This window comes from Myiozetetes cayanensis, unplaced genomic scaffold (assembly GCF_022539395.1).
Source record: "Myiozetetes cayanensis isolate MyiCay16 unplaced genomic scaffold, myiCay2020 scf6-25, whole genome shotgun sequence".
In the NCBI taxonomy this organism is placed as follows: Eukaryota; Metazoa; Chordata; class Aves; order Passeriformes; family Tyrannidae; genus Myiozetetes; species Myiozetetes cayanensis.
Genome location: NW_026087853.1, coordinates 6,380,416 through 6,394,986, shown reverse-complemented (window position 1 = coordinate 6,394,986; position 14,571 = coordinate 6,380,416). Strand labels below are relative to the sequence as shown.

The window sequence follows — 14,571 nt, the reverse complement described above, 5'->3', positions numbered from 1 at the left end:
ATATATATATATATATATTGTCAGGAAGAAATTATACAAAACAAATTGATTATATAACTGTAATATATTGATTTATGAAGGTTTACATTCTTTGCAAAACACTGCACTAAATAGAGGTTTCTATATCTATATATCTGTACATATATATAATAATAATAATGGCCAGTCTTCGCGAGCGAAGATCCAGGGAAGGTCTTTCCACCTTCCAGCCTGCGCATTGGATTTTTTAGGTGAGACACAGTGTGCGCGGAACTGAGCCCACCCTTTAATCCTAAGGTTCATCTGCCGGGGCCAAGCGAGCTTGGACGGTGGCAGCGAGGTCCTTAGGACGTAGGTGGGTTGCCTTTTTAAGGGTTAACGAGCTCCATCTGCTCGGGAGTGGCCCTGACCAGGAATCGAACCCGGGTCTCGGGTGACAGTGCTGCGCCCTTACCACTAGACCACCAGGGGCTCCATATATATTATTATTATTATATATAATATATATATTTATATATTTATATATATGTATATAAAGAAAAAATAGATTTTAAGGTGATGGAAACCTATGAACAGATCATGTCTATCAAGATATGAGGGATGAAACATATTTTTAAGAAAAAAAATCTGATGGATAAGTTTCGGAGAAAAATATTTTCTGATATTTTACATTTTGGAAAATATTGAATATAAGTATTACAGAGATTACCTGAGTCTGTTCTATCAATTGACAATTAAGCACAAAAAAATGCTGACTCACTAAAGAATACTTTTATACCCCAACATAAAATTGTTTATTTGAATCAAATCTATGGTTTCATAGAAAGCTGCAAAATACTGTGTGGGGTTTTTTGGTTTTTTTTTGGTCAAGAATAGTCATGCTAGTAAGTTTAAACACATGCATCAGTCTTAAGAAGACACAAGTGTGTGTTTTCTGATCTATTTCCATGTTGCTACACTATATTATCCAAATTTTGTAAACTAATCTAATACCCACCTGGCTTGTTCTTTCCTTTTTGTATTGAGCTGTAGGGTGTTCTAGCTCTTCTTTGACAGCAATTTTTCTTTTGAGGCTGAACTGGACTCTGTATGGCTCGGAATATTGGAGAATCTTGAGTGCATCTTCATATTTGATGTTATCAAAAAATATTGTAGCACTTAGAAGCTGATCACCTGCAAGTGGAATCATGGATCATTTCAATTACTCTGTGTTTTCTTACAGTTTTTCAAGTTCTGTTGAAACAATGCCCATAAAAAAATAATTATCACATCCTTTTATTTAAAATAGGAAATTATGTTCACATAATAGAATCATGGAATAGTTAAGGCTGGCAAGGACCTCTGGATATCATCTAGTCCACCTGACCTGCTGAGTGAAGGGTCAGCTGCAGGCAGTTTCTCAGGTCTGCGTGCAGTTAGGTTTTGAAGACTTCCAAGGACAGTGACTCCATTACCTCTGAAAAACCTGTTCCAATATCTGACCACCCTAACAGTAAAAAAGTTTCCTCTTACATTTTTCAGTATTTAGACTTTGGAGTTTTGTTCTTGTTTAAACCACTATTTATTGCAGCTCTGTGGCACGCTATATTTTGTGAAGGAATCAAAGGAAGGTTCTGCATGCATGTCATGAGTTGTGGCTTTGTTTTTTTTGTATTTTAGTTATGTACATACTACCTTCTATGTGTCTTTTTCACTGTTCCAGTGAAAGTTTTTTTTATCATATACTAAAAAATCACATTTCATTATTGCTCAAGCAAGTGATCTTTGAAATCATTAATACAGACAGGTTAAGCTCTCACATAAATATTAGTTGGTTTGCAATCTACTATTTCTGTTACCTAAACAGATGACAGATCAGGCAGGTATCTATATGCACATAGAGCTGTCTATCTCATTGTTTAAAGATACAAAATAAAATCAAAACAAAATAAAAAATCAGACTGTACCTTCTTTAAGACTAAATATTTTTGAAGCAGGAGATTCCTTAAGTACTTTTTTAATAAATATTCCTTCATCTCCTCCACCTTTCACACTAAAACCACTAGCACCAGCTTCCGCTTCTGTTTTCAGGGTCACCTCCATTGTCTCCTAGAGATAAAAAAAGGTGTGAATTTATCATTTTTATTCATTTGTATCAAAGAGTTCTACTTTACAATAAAAAGTTGAGTCTGATGAGGTATATTTTCAATAGCTCAGGAAAGATTATCTAAAATAGAGATAACCCACTCGCGTTCAGTGTGGGTTTGATTCTGTTCTAAATTAGAATTAAGCACGTGTTAGGGTTACGCTGGATCAAGGCCACAGGGAAAACATGTTATAATTTTAAAATGTGAAACACATGGAATCTTTTGGGGTTGAAAGATTTTCTGTGAATATGTTAAACACTTGAATTAAAGTCAGTGGGCCAAAAAAGACAGACTAAGAGCTAATGCTCTACTGTATTCAAACCAGAGAAGGATAAAGGAAGAATGCTAAAAAGAACTATGGAAGGACCCTGAACAGGACAAGTAAGTGCTTATGCCTGTGCCACAACTAGGCAATTTGTGAAGTTTCTGGTCAAAACAAGTCTAAAGCGATTCTTCATCCATTTGTCCTTCCTTCTGTCCAGCCTTCATGTCTGAGTGTTATAATAAACTTCACTTTGCAAGGCTCATGCCTAGAAGTACGGAGTGCTTTTAGACTGACCTGTGGATGACTCTGTTTTGATTTGTCTGTAGAACGTTTTTTGTTTTCTTCTTGAAGCTGAAAAATAATTTTCAATTATTTAGTGTTCAGAAGTCATGTTGTTGTCAGGTACAACAAAAGTCAGTTAAAATTCCTGGTTTAGACTAAGAACTCAGGCTGACTTTAATGGCAACAGAGTAAAATTGGGATTTGCAAGTGCAATGTACAACATGAATGATTTAAACATGCTATTCCCAGTAGTAATTTAGATGCTAAGGTCTCCCTTCATTGTACCAAAATTTGCATTAAATGAATGCCAGAAACCAAATGTCTTAAGACATGGGAAGTTATTCTGTGTCTTAATGTCACACAATGCCCATGCTTTTATTTCGTAAATGTGCATTTTTATTTTTTTTTTCACTTATTCAACTTCAGCATGAATTTCAAACTGCTGCCTACTTATCTTAACATAGCTATACTAATTAAATCTCTAACATTTAATAACCAAGAGTTACAGGTAATTTTGAAACACTTATTTACTAGATTCAAGACAGTTATATATTCTAACAAGAAAAACACTGTGACTTCTTTACATTCTCTGTCCCACGTCCATTAAGGAATGAAGTCAAGTTTGTTTTTTGCCAAGAAACAAGAACATGGCCAGCAAAATCCAGTACAAAATAAAGCCATCAATGAACATGGACCAGATTTTGGTGGGTACAAGAAAACAATATGGCTGCAACAATATTCCATTATATGACATATGAGTCTCTTCTAGCTGTAGGAGCTAAAGCCTCTTGAATCAACTTAGTAAAGCCATGCCTGCACAAAAATTTAGTGTCTTGCCTTTAAATATTCTTCTTCTGTGGGATACTCATAAACTGGAGAGGATCCTTGTGGCCTTGGACGAATGTCTTCTACTGCCACTTCATTAACCTGTGGAACAGAAATGAATGGTGGTAAAGGAACATTGACAAATTAACAGTCACCCATTTTCTCAGGAGAATTTCTCTAGATACTCATAGTCTCATTCTGAGTATAAATCTTTCATTAGTATGTTGAATGAAAAATAACCAATAACTCTTCTTTTAGGTCAAAACCAAATACAATTCTCATGTTAAAGCACTCAAAAACACAAGGGACAGAGTCCTGAGAGACAAAAACAGTGGTACACTGATTCTGTTTTTCTTTATGTATTGTTTGTACCTACAGGTGGGACAGACTGAAAATAATGACAGATCAATAATAATTGAAAAAGTAAAAAAAAAAAAATTCCCTCCCCTACTTTATTTGCACACCTAAACCTTTCATCCTGTGGCTTCAAGCTTTATTGCCCTCTATAACCAAGCAAACCATGGAAAAGTCCCAGCAGGAATTTCTGCTGACACGCACTTGGCATGCTTCCTTCTGGAGTCAGACAACAGGGAACCTAAACCAACTAAATCTTTAAAGAAAAATTACTGTAGTTAACAGCCATGTAATAGTTTCCTAAGTCTTGGTAGTAAACTTATGCTGGTGAATCATGGCAAAGAGCAGATGCCTTTTTACTGAAGCAACTTTCTCGCTTTTGAGCTGGCAGGACAATCCCAAGCAGAGATTTTTAATGGGGAGGAAAATCACCAGCAAGACTCAGCTATAAACAAAATATTTAAGATCTTATTTTGCCAAACTCTCATCACAGAAAAACTCTAAAAAACTCACAGACTCTTCATCCTCTGCATCCGCATCGGCGTCAGCATCTCCCGGGGGCTCAGCTGGTCTCAGCTGTCGTCCAGAACCTGAAAGCAGCACAGAGGGTGTTGGTGCCTGCAGGATCCCCACAGAGCACAGAGCAGTCAGTTTGCAAGCTGAAAACCTCTGAAGCAGCATGCCAGGGGACATGCATGGGCCAGCAGTGGAAAGGCCTGCTTTCATTTAGATTCCCAGCAACACAGAATGGTTTGGGTTGGAAGGGACCTTCAAGACCACCTTGTTCCAACCCCCTGCCATGAGCAGGGGCACCTTCCACTACACCAGGTTGCTCAGAGCCCGTTCCAACCTGGCCTTGAACACTTCCAAGGATGGGGCATCCACAGTTTCTCTGGGCAACCTGTGCCAGTGCCTCACCACTCTCCTTATCTTAGATCTTGTCAGATCAGTCTTTCCAAAGATACCAGGAATATTCACACCCCGGTAAGGAATGAAACATGTGAAGGAAGGCTTTTATGAAGGAAAAAAATCCCCAGACTGGAGAACACGTATAATTGTAAGTTTGTTGTATTTTTGCATTATTATTACCAAGGGAGGCTTGAGCTGTGCATTGGGCACAATTTGCAGGGCTTTAGCAGCAGGGTGGCTGTGGGGTGGTCTCTGCAGGAGGAGGTCACAGACCACCCTGTGCCACATGTAGTGTTTGCAGACAGCTCCAACTGCAATGCTGAAGTGATTGGAGGAGTTTCTGTCACTTCTGTGAAAATGTGTGTAAGAAAGAGTGGTAAACACCAAGAAAAAGAGACAACACAAGTAGAGAAGGAGGGAGACAGAGAAGACTACACCAGAGTATACTGAAACTCTTCCTTGTTTCTGACAAAGGTCTTAAAAGCTGGAGAGTAAACATCACGAAGCTTTCACAGTCATAAAGACTCTGCTTTCTTGGTTTTTACAAGTATTGAGGGTAGAGAGAGATGAGGTGAAGGAGATGGACTGTCTGAAAGTATGATTCTGTTGAAATGCTTTAAATTGGGCATGAAAGAATGAAAAGAGCATGAATAAAAACATCATTTTCAGAGAGCCAGTAGAGGACAGTGTGGCTGAACTACACATTCCCTGACACACAAGCTATTCTAACACATGCACAAGTCCTTGTCCTGATAACCATGTCTTTCCTGTCTCCATGATGTTTTTTCCAAGCTAGCAGCCTGTCTAGCTGCCTCACACCCAGTTCTGCAACTCTCAGGCACATGGTGTGACTCTTGGGGATGGTCCTGTGCAGGCCTCAGGGTTGGACTCGATGATCCTTGTGGGTCCCTTCCAACTCAACATATTCTGTGATTCTGCATGATTTATACATAGTTTTGGCTCTCCTAAATGGATCCTGTGGCTTAAAAATATGATCAAACACTACTGAAGACAATCTCAAGAAGAACCATGCAACTCATTAATTGTCTCCTTTAAATGGAGAATCCTTGGACTGTAACACAGCATTTCTGGATGTGGTTATGTGGTTTATGCTGTGTGTGCAGACAAGCTGGCATGACTTAAGCATGTATGCAGTGGCTCTGACTTACACACGTTGTCAAGTTTTTGTAAACTTCTGGCTGTGATTTTACTAGCCATTGTTCCTAGTTTTCTGATCTCCTACAGCTACTTTTCCCTTGACTTTTTTTGAGGGTGAACTTATTTATTACAGGCAGAGTTATGAAATAGTTATGCCCTGTGATCAGTGATGGATCACTTTGTTAAGATGAGTAGAAACATTGTGCTCCCAGTGGGAATATCCCGTAACAGTCTGTGGGTCAAGTCTCAAACTTGACAGAAGCCATCCTCATTAGCCATATGTACAGCATTCAAATCAGCTCTCCTGTGGTATCTTAGCTCCAGAGAACTAGAGTCAACCCAGAACACAACAGGGCTGCCTTACAATGCCTCCTTTAGCCCTCACAGGACTAGTCCTGACACCTACGATGGACAGTTCTAAAAAATTCTAGAAAATGGTCTTAATGCAGACTAACTCAGTCTAAAGACCTTCTTAAAATTTGGCCTTTTTTTTTTTTCAAAAGCTCTAGAATTTGCAAACTTCAGAAGCCCAAGAAAATTGGAAAGGAGCATAACCTTGTTAAAAATCTTAGATATGGATTTATGAACCTAATTTTTGGCATTTCTGCTTGAAAATTTTGGAATCCATTCAAGAAGCACTACACCACATGAATTTTAATAAGCATCATATGAGGAGAAGAGCTGCAGGATTGAGGCTTGATTGTTTAATTCACTTAGTGCTTCTAAAGATTCAGGTGCCAACAGTGAATTTTATGGCTCTTACTAAAATTCCAAGAAATAGTAAGGACTTAGTCTTGCGGCATTGCCATATTGTTCACTTGGGATAATCCCACCCGCAAGCCCTGCAGTCCAGTAGAATGACTTAACAGAAAATTGCTTGGATCACTGGAGTGTTTGCTCTTTGGTGCAGCACTTCAGTGCTAACAACAGCATTGATCCCTGGTGGCTGCCAAAATTTTGCTACTGGAAAAGAAACAGGAAAGACTTAGCTGTGAGGTGTCTTAGGCTGGTTCGCTGCTGTTTCTCTTGTTTTATTCTGGTGTAACTCCAGTGACAGTTCTGTTGTCTGGAACTGGAGCAATGCCAGAACGGGGTGCTCTGATATCAGGACGTGAATGGTCCTGTACAGTTTGTGCTGTTGATTTTACACCACCCAGTGGGGCATACCCTTTGAGACTGGGATTCTGCAGCTATCCTACAAGTTCTAACTGAGTTGAAGCTTCTAAAACTAAGTCATTCTTAGGATGATTAGGTGACCAACACCTTTAAAATCTTCCTGTTAGAAAATCCAAGAGAATTAGATCACTTTGTGCAGTGAGACCCGAACAGCTATTTTCCATCATGATGCCATTTTAAACCAACAAATAACACTGCCAGTTCTTGTTCCGTGTGGATATAGAGAGATAGACCTTGCCTGGATGACATCTCATCTGGGACTGCATCAGGAGAGGAGTTTCACCAGCCATGGATCACGAAAAGCAGTGGTGTATGAGGCACAAAGGGGTCTTCATGTGCTTAGCCAATCATTGGCAGGAGATTGCTCTCCTTGTCCTTCTTAGAGGGGCTATGGATCAAGGTTTGCAAAAATGTCCCCCAAAAATCCCCTCCTGTTAAGAGGAAAATCTGTCAGCATAAAAGCCCTCTTTCATCCACCTCATGATGGGTAGAATGGGACAGAGTACTCCTTTGAAAGCCTTTAGTAAACCATTACTGCTCCTAAATGATGATAGTAGGCCCTTTCCTACAAAATAACAGACATGTGGTTGAGGTTGCATGGAGGGACATCAGCTATATGGATGACTTTCCCTCCAAAAGCTTCAGACCAAGGCCTTTCCAGACACCCTGATTTCCCCAAACTCTGCCTAAGCTGCCCCTCTACAGTAGTTAACCCAAGTTATAAAAGACTTGTTGTGCCCTTGATTCCTACTGCAGACTAGAATTTGCTTCTGAGTTTCTTTCCTGATTCAGAATACTTTAAAAACAAATCTATAAAAGAGGGGAATTACAGTACATTTTCAGCAAAGCCTTCTTTCTGAGTATAAAAGTCTGTGCCAATAAACTATGATTTATATGCATGTCATTCTCGTGCCCCAAATAGTAGCGATGCCAACATTTTATAGATCTTAACTTTTTTTATGATCCCTGGACAATCAATGCTTTGTTCAAAAGGTTTTCATAAACAAGATGGAATTTACATCAGTGACTACTTCTAATAACCACTGAACTGACTTAGGAACAAGGGAATTTTTTGAAAGTAAGCAGTAGGAGTTATATAGGCTGGATCATTTTCATATCATATGACTGAAATGTGTATTTGCTGCTTGAAATGCAATTTTTAAAAAATATTTTATCTTTAGCCTAGCAACCCAGATGGACTGTTCTGGGTAAAACCGCAAAGAAAAAAAAAACCAGGTTATTTTTTTGGTATTAACATTCAGAGGGTAACAGTCTCCAAAACCACACTTAAGACAATATAATAAATTTCAGGACAGTGTCATTGAATTCAAATCAACTGCACTTTAATGTATTGTATAAAGAGAAACCTAGCTTTAATTGGAACACTTGCATATAAAGTCACGGTAATCTATATACTTTGAAATAAAATAAAACAACAAATGAGAATACCAGAGATGTTAATAAAAGAAACAAAAACGTTCTTTGCAGATAATCCCAGCTTCTTTGCTTACAAACTATATCCCGATCTCTGCAATTCTTAGAGAATTTGGGTTTCTGCTTTTTGAGATTTTATACCAAAATTATGTTTGCATATGATAGTGAATTTAAGTAATCTGCTCTTATCTTTTAGTATATTACTTTTCCTTGAAACAACTTCAACTTTACTTCAACAAACAGCTTCTCTTAACAGATAGGAATCTAATCTGTGATAAATATCTGTCCACAGGTGAAAAGTTTTATGCTTTGCTCACTCATTTATTGTTACTTAGGCACACAACCTGTGCCTTTTCTTTATCAGGATTTTGGTGTATGTTAGTTACCATTTCTAAGCTATGACAAGAAACTAAAAGTCCTGTTTGTGCACTACTGTGGAAATTAATAGCTCTGAGTCCATGGCACTAGAAGACTTGCACCTTGGCTTGTGGGCAAGGCTGGGACATCTGTAGATCAGGGTTTTTTTGACAGCGCAAAGTACTGCAGGCACCTAACTTGATTTGTATTATTAACAAGGAGAAGGAGGAGTGAATAATTGCAAGACAAACAACTGCAGTAATAATTTTTAATGCCATTGTCACTGTTGGCACTGTGTTTGACCCACTAAAGAATTCGTACATGTGGATCAGCAGTTTTCACGGGGCTCCCTCGTCTGCTTATGTCTTCTTGTAAACAAAAATGTGCATGGCTGCTGTCAGGGACAGTTTCAGCTGGCTCCTGCATCAGACCTCTCTTACTGCAGCCATCAGTCCCTGTACCTGCAGGTCTGTCTGTCTGTCCTTCTGCCCTCAGGCACCCTGTCATGGGTCTGCTATTTCTCATGCATGAATAGGTAGTAACTGCTAATTGCTTCAGAATTTCCTCTGGCTTTAAAATTGCATCCCTTTCTCAAGATGGGTGGTGTGCCCGATTTTTTTCCCCCACAGCTTGTTCTCCTTCTCTTGCAGGTATCAGAATTACTGGGATTCCTTTTCCTCCCCAGAGCTCTCACAGTCGCCTGAGCAGTGTATCTGTGAAGTCCCACAGCCCATTCTGATTCACTTCTTATATTTGAAATAAGGAATACTTAGAATAGTTAGAATATTTAAAATTGTGGGTCCCAGTCCAGGAAAGCACTTGATAACAGGAACACTATGCACATGCCTGGCATTCATCTTGGCCTCTCAAGAGCACTTTTTAAGATAGGTGAGTTCACCTGACTTCCAAGCAAGCAATGATGGAGGAAAATGATCCTGCAAGCATCAGTTGCAAAGATAAGAATCTGAAAGTGTCTGCAAATAAACCTTGTTACGCAGGTACTGTGTTCCTAGAGGAAGCTGCCATGAGGTTTAAAGTACATTTTATGGCCCAGGCTTTTTCACAGTCTGTGTAGGCTTGACCATGAGCTCCAGCAGGCTCATGGCATTCCCAGTAAGCAGCTCCAGCTATGCTAGGGAAAATCGTCAGGGGAAAAAAAAAATCAAGACATTCCTCTTCTACTGAGCTTTCCTAGTGCATTCCAGAGACCTGGATTCATTCCATTGTCCTGCAAGATCCCACGGACTGAGTTACAACAACTGCTGGGCAGGGCTCCGGGGCATGGCAGGACCGCAGTGGGAATGCCGCGGCTGTCACTCTATCCAGGCAGGATACATGGCAAGGGGGAGATGCGAGAGCAATGTCACGGAGCAGGCTGCCTCTCCCAGCTCTCCATCGCAGGAATGTCATGTTACTTCACTTGAACCACTGCCAGGGAGACAGCGGGGGCACCCAGTAGCTCCACCTAGAAGAACCAGCTCGTCAGCTCTGAAATGAACGACTGACACACTGGAAAAAGCAGCCGTTCTGCCTCAGAAAAGGTGATAAAGTGAGGATCAGCAACTCCCCTTTAGTGTTTCCCCTCTGCCCTGTGCTGGGAGTGGAACCCTCCCCACCAAGCCCTGAAATTTCTGTGGGATGAAGACAAAGGGCTAGTCTGTGGAATGAAGATAAAGATTTTGCTGCTGAAGGGGTTTAACAGGCCCTATTATCAGCGGGATGCTATCAGAACCAGCCGGGCCGGTGTTTTAAGCTATACTCCTGCCTTTGTTTTGCACTGGTTTGGTAATGCCCCTTGGCTGCACTCTGTCCCTGGGCTGCATACTTGTGCTGTGATGAATGTAGCTCAGCCTTCGGAGCTGAAAGCAGAGGCTTGTAGCACAGTCTTGCTGAAGGAGCAGCTACTCCCAAATAACCAACGTGTGAATAGTTTCCTTCCATTCAAGGCATGAACAAGATGTTTTGATTCAATGCCTTGGTATGTTAAGCTGCCCTTGTTGGCTGTTGGAGTACTTCATTAAAAGCCTTCAAATCATTTCATCTCAAAACCTTTTGAAAACAGAATATATATGTAAGTTACAATCATGAGCCTCCTTGCCCAGCCAGAGGCTTGGCCATGAAGTTAGCGCCTACTTTTATCAAAAGGAACAGTACTCTGCTCTGCCAAGTACATCCAAGCAGAGAAATGTCTCTGGAATGAAGGGTCCTTACAGGCCATACTAAACTCTGCAGGATTTTATAGAGCATTTTCTACAGGTTGACTAATATCAGGAAAGATGTGGAAGAGCACTGGCAACTAAGAACAGATATAAACACTACCATAAAAAGAGAAACTAACAGCCCCCAGATGAAAAGAAGAGTGAATGGCTTTCCTGTGAGTGTGTGTTTATTGATAAGCTCTGCCCACAGATTTAAAACTATTAAAAGCATTCCTGCTCACACTTCACAATAGGAGCAAAACTTTTAGGAAGACTGATCAGAAAGGAGCTCTTGATTCTTACACTGGTCCACTTTTTCTCTGATGGTAAACTTAACAGAATACATAGGACAGTTCAGAGCATGAGAATAAATCACTCTGGTGGAGCTCTGCACAGACTTTCTCAGCGTGAGTCATACTTAAACCTGAAAAGCACAAGGGACTTTTTTTTTTTTCCAATTGTCAAATTGAAATTTCCCAGATCCTGAGTTAATGACTTTCATCTAGCTATCACCATTTATTGGTTACTTGGCTATATAGGAAATGTAGTTTGGCCAGAGCCTCATAACTCTTCCAGTACAAGAATAATGGCCAGTCTTCGCGAGCGAAGATCCGGGGAAGGTCTTTCCACCTTCCAGCCTGCGCATTGGATTTTTTAGGTGAGACACAGTGTGCGCGGAACTGAGCCCACCCTTTAATCCTAAGGTTCATCTGCCGGGGCCAAGCGAGCTTGGACGGTGGCAGTGAGGTCCTTAGGACGTAGGTGGGTTGCCTTTAGGGGCTAACGAGCCCCACCTGCCCGGGAGTGGCCCTGACCGGGAATCGAATTTACTAAAGTATTTCATTAGTCTGATATTTCACCTCTAGCTGAAACAGAGTAACGTTTCACAGAGTTTGAAAACAAGCTCTTAACCAAAGTTTGTTGCAAGAACATCAACAGAGTGATGTTCAAAAGAGACAGCAAAAGCAGTCAGCAGTGGTTGATACCTGAATTTCTCTCTCCCAGTCTATCTACCCTCTTGCTAGGTAAAACACAGCTACAAGTGGTAGAGTGAAAAGGGCAGCTGGAGAAAATGCTCATGGCACCCAGCAAATGACCAGAGGTTCGGTGCTGTTTCTCCTGTGCCATGGGCTCAGGAAGCTCAAGTTTTCTATCATCTCTGCAGTTTGTCTGATTGCCTGGAGGATAGGTGTAACATCCTACCCTGTGTCTCTGTGTTTGCTTGTCTTAGGCAGGAATTTTCCTCTCTCTCAGGTTCTACGTGACAGAGTGGGTTTCCAATCTGTGTTTTACTTCCTGCATGAATTCCTACAGTATTCTCTTGCATAATTATTGTGATAATGGAGTGAATTATCACCCTCTCTGATAATTATCAATTCTGACTTTTCCAGGATTGCAGGGCCTCTGTTCTCACAAAGTTGGTAAGAGAAGGGAATCACTTTTTAGCAGTTTTGTTATGTATGCTCTAATTCCTGGACTGAACAAAAATTGCTTACCATTCTTTTGGATGGGGCAAAAGCAAGTTAGCAATTCATAGCTAAATAAAGAAAGACTTGTCTAATTCACTGCAATCCTCAACAATTTTATCTCCTGGGACTCAACAGTTTATCTCTTGGGATATACTGGTTTTACTTGCAATTGAGTCTCTGTCACGCTGTAAACAGTTGCATGGATACCCAGCTAAAATTTCCCAGGGTGTTGCTGTCCATCTGGATGGTCTGGGTTTTAGGAAGGGCTTCAGGGACATGTTGCAAATGAAGAGCTCTCACTTGCTTACCAGTTTCAGAAACCCTAGTGGGAACTACTCTACAGCTATTTGGTTATCCAATATATTGATAGGGCACGTTGCAATTTTCTTTCTGCAGAAGGAAACTCCTTCACCTATACAACAAACTAGACTTGGAAAGAGAAGCACAGCTGCCTTCCTATCAGAGTGAGGAGCTGATTCCCACTGACCTCCCTGTTAGATAGCTGTGAATTCAGCTCTTACCATGACTTGCCTAGAAGTGGAGGCAGGTGGGTGCCTATTGCAGATAAAGCTCACACAAATTAACTTTGCCACATTCCTTCTCCTCGCTGATTCACCCCTCCAAGAATCCAGGCTTCTCCCAGAGCAGATTGCCTGCTCTACTGCCAAAGTACAGCCCTGCTCAGATTTATAAATGAATCAAATGAATACATTTATGGAAAATGATCGTTCTGCCTGTGTAGGCTTGATTGGCAGCCCTGGAGACTCGATTCCTCTGGCTGCAGAGTCCAGTATCTCTTCAGAAGCAGTGGCCATAACCCCAAGCTCTCTCTTAAGGTAGCCCAGTACTGACCAGGAGAGGTAGCAAGGGAAGTTGACTACTCTTTGTCCCCTCTCTGACATATTAAAGGAAGATGCTAATTCTCAGTGGCTTTGGTAGAAAGCACATTTGTTCCTTAAGAATAGGTCTTATGAGAAGAATAAGAATAGAGGATATATGAACATTATGCAAAAAGCCCAAAGCGACTGATGCAGGCTTTATATAAACGGCACTTACCACACCAAATTAGAAACAGACTTTTTAGCCCAAACTGCTAAAAAATCCTCTTCAAAACCACTGCTTAAAAAATATCCTCATCAGAACCAATGCTCAGTAAAAATGTTGGTATTTAGAGAAAAATATAAACATATACATACTTACATATATAGACAGAAAGTTCATATAATGATCCCTATGGTCTTAAGATCTAGGAAGACTTTTATTTCCCTTTACTCCACTGATAAAATTCAGTGCACAATTAGGTACTGATAATATAGTAATTTAATGGAGTGATGTTACTTTAGCCATCCCTTTGGTATGCTGGGCATAGCCCCCCTCAAAACAGGAATGCAAAAAAAAAGTTTAGTTTTTTCCACAACCTTTTATGGGGGCTTTTATATAAATATCTGCCCCTGGAAACAGGTTTTCAGTTTGAGAGAAATTTCCCTGCACAACTTCTTTGGATGTAAATCACCACAGGAAAAAAATATCTTTTAATCTTCTAAATTCCTTAATGTATATGTAATACAAGAGATATGGGATAAAGGTGACAGAAAATTATTATGGGAAAATATTTTACATCAAAGATAAAGTTAACAGTTCCCTTGCTTTGTTAAGATAAAAATCTTTTCTGTCAATAAACAGTGATGGTAGCAAAACAGCATTTGGCACAGCTCACTTTTCCTTGGTTTTGTGTGATTCTCTTTAAAATTAGAGAGAATTTCTGGACTGTGGATTTACAGAAGCATAAATGCTCATTTACAGATAAACTAATTCATTGAGTCAGATAAATAAATAAATTACTATAGCTCTGTCCACATCAATGTAATTCAAATCTGAATAAATGGACTATAAACTTGGTTTTCTGTCACAAAAAGGTCAGATTTCAAAAGAATTGAATAGGTCACCTACCAAATTCTTTTAAAAAATGTTGTCTCTTGATTTTGGTCCACTGGATTGTACCTCTTTTTTTGAACATATTTCCCTAACAAATATATACC

At 40.0% G+C, this 14,571-nt stretch overlaps 1 protein-coding gene across 1 annotated transcript in view; it reads right to left on the bottom strand.

Moving 5' to 3' along the window:
• The window catches only part of AHNAK2 (AHNAK nucleoprotein 2), a 74,219-nt gene that overhangs the window by 20,863 nt on the left and 38,785 nt on the right, over positions 1-14,571 (bottom strand). The window contains 5 exon segments of the mRNA XM_050335587.1: positions 977-1,152; positions 1,926-2,067; positions 2,665-2,721; positions 3,490-3,579; positions 4,345-4,421. Coding sequence (XP_050191544.1) covers positions 977-1,152; positions 1,926-2,067; positions 2,665-2,721; positions 3,490-3,579; positions 4,345-4,421 — 542 coding nt within the window.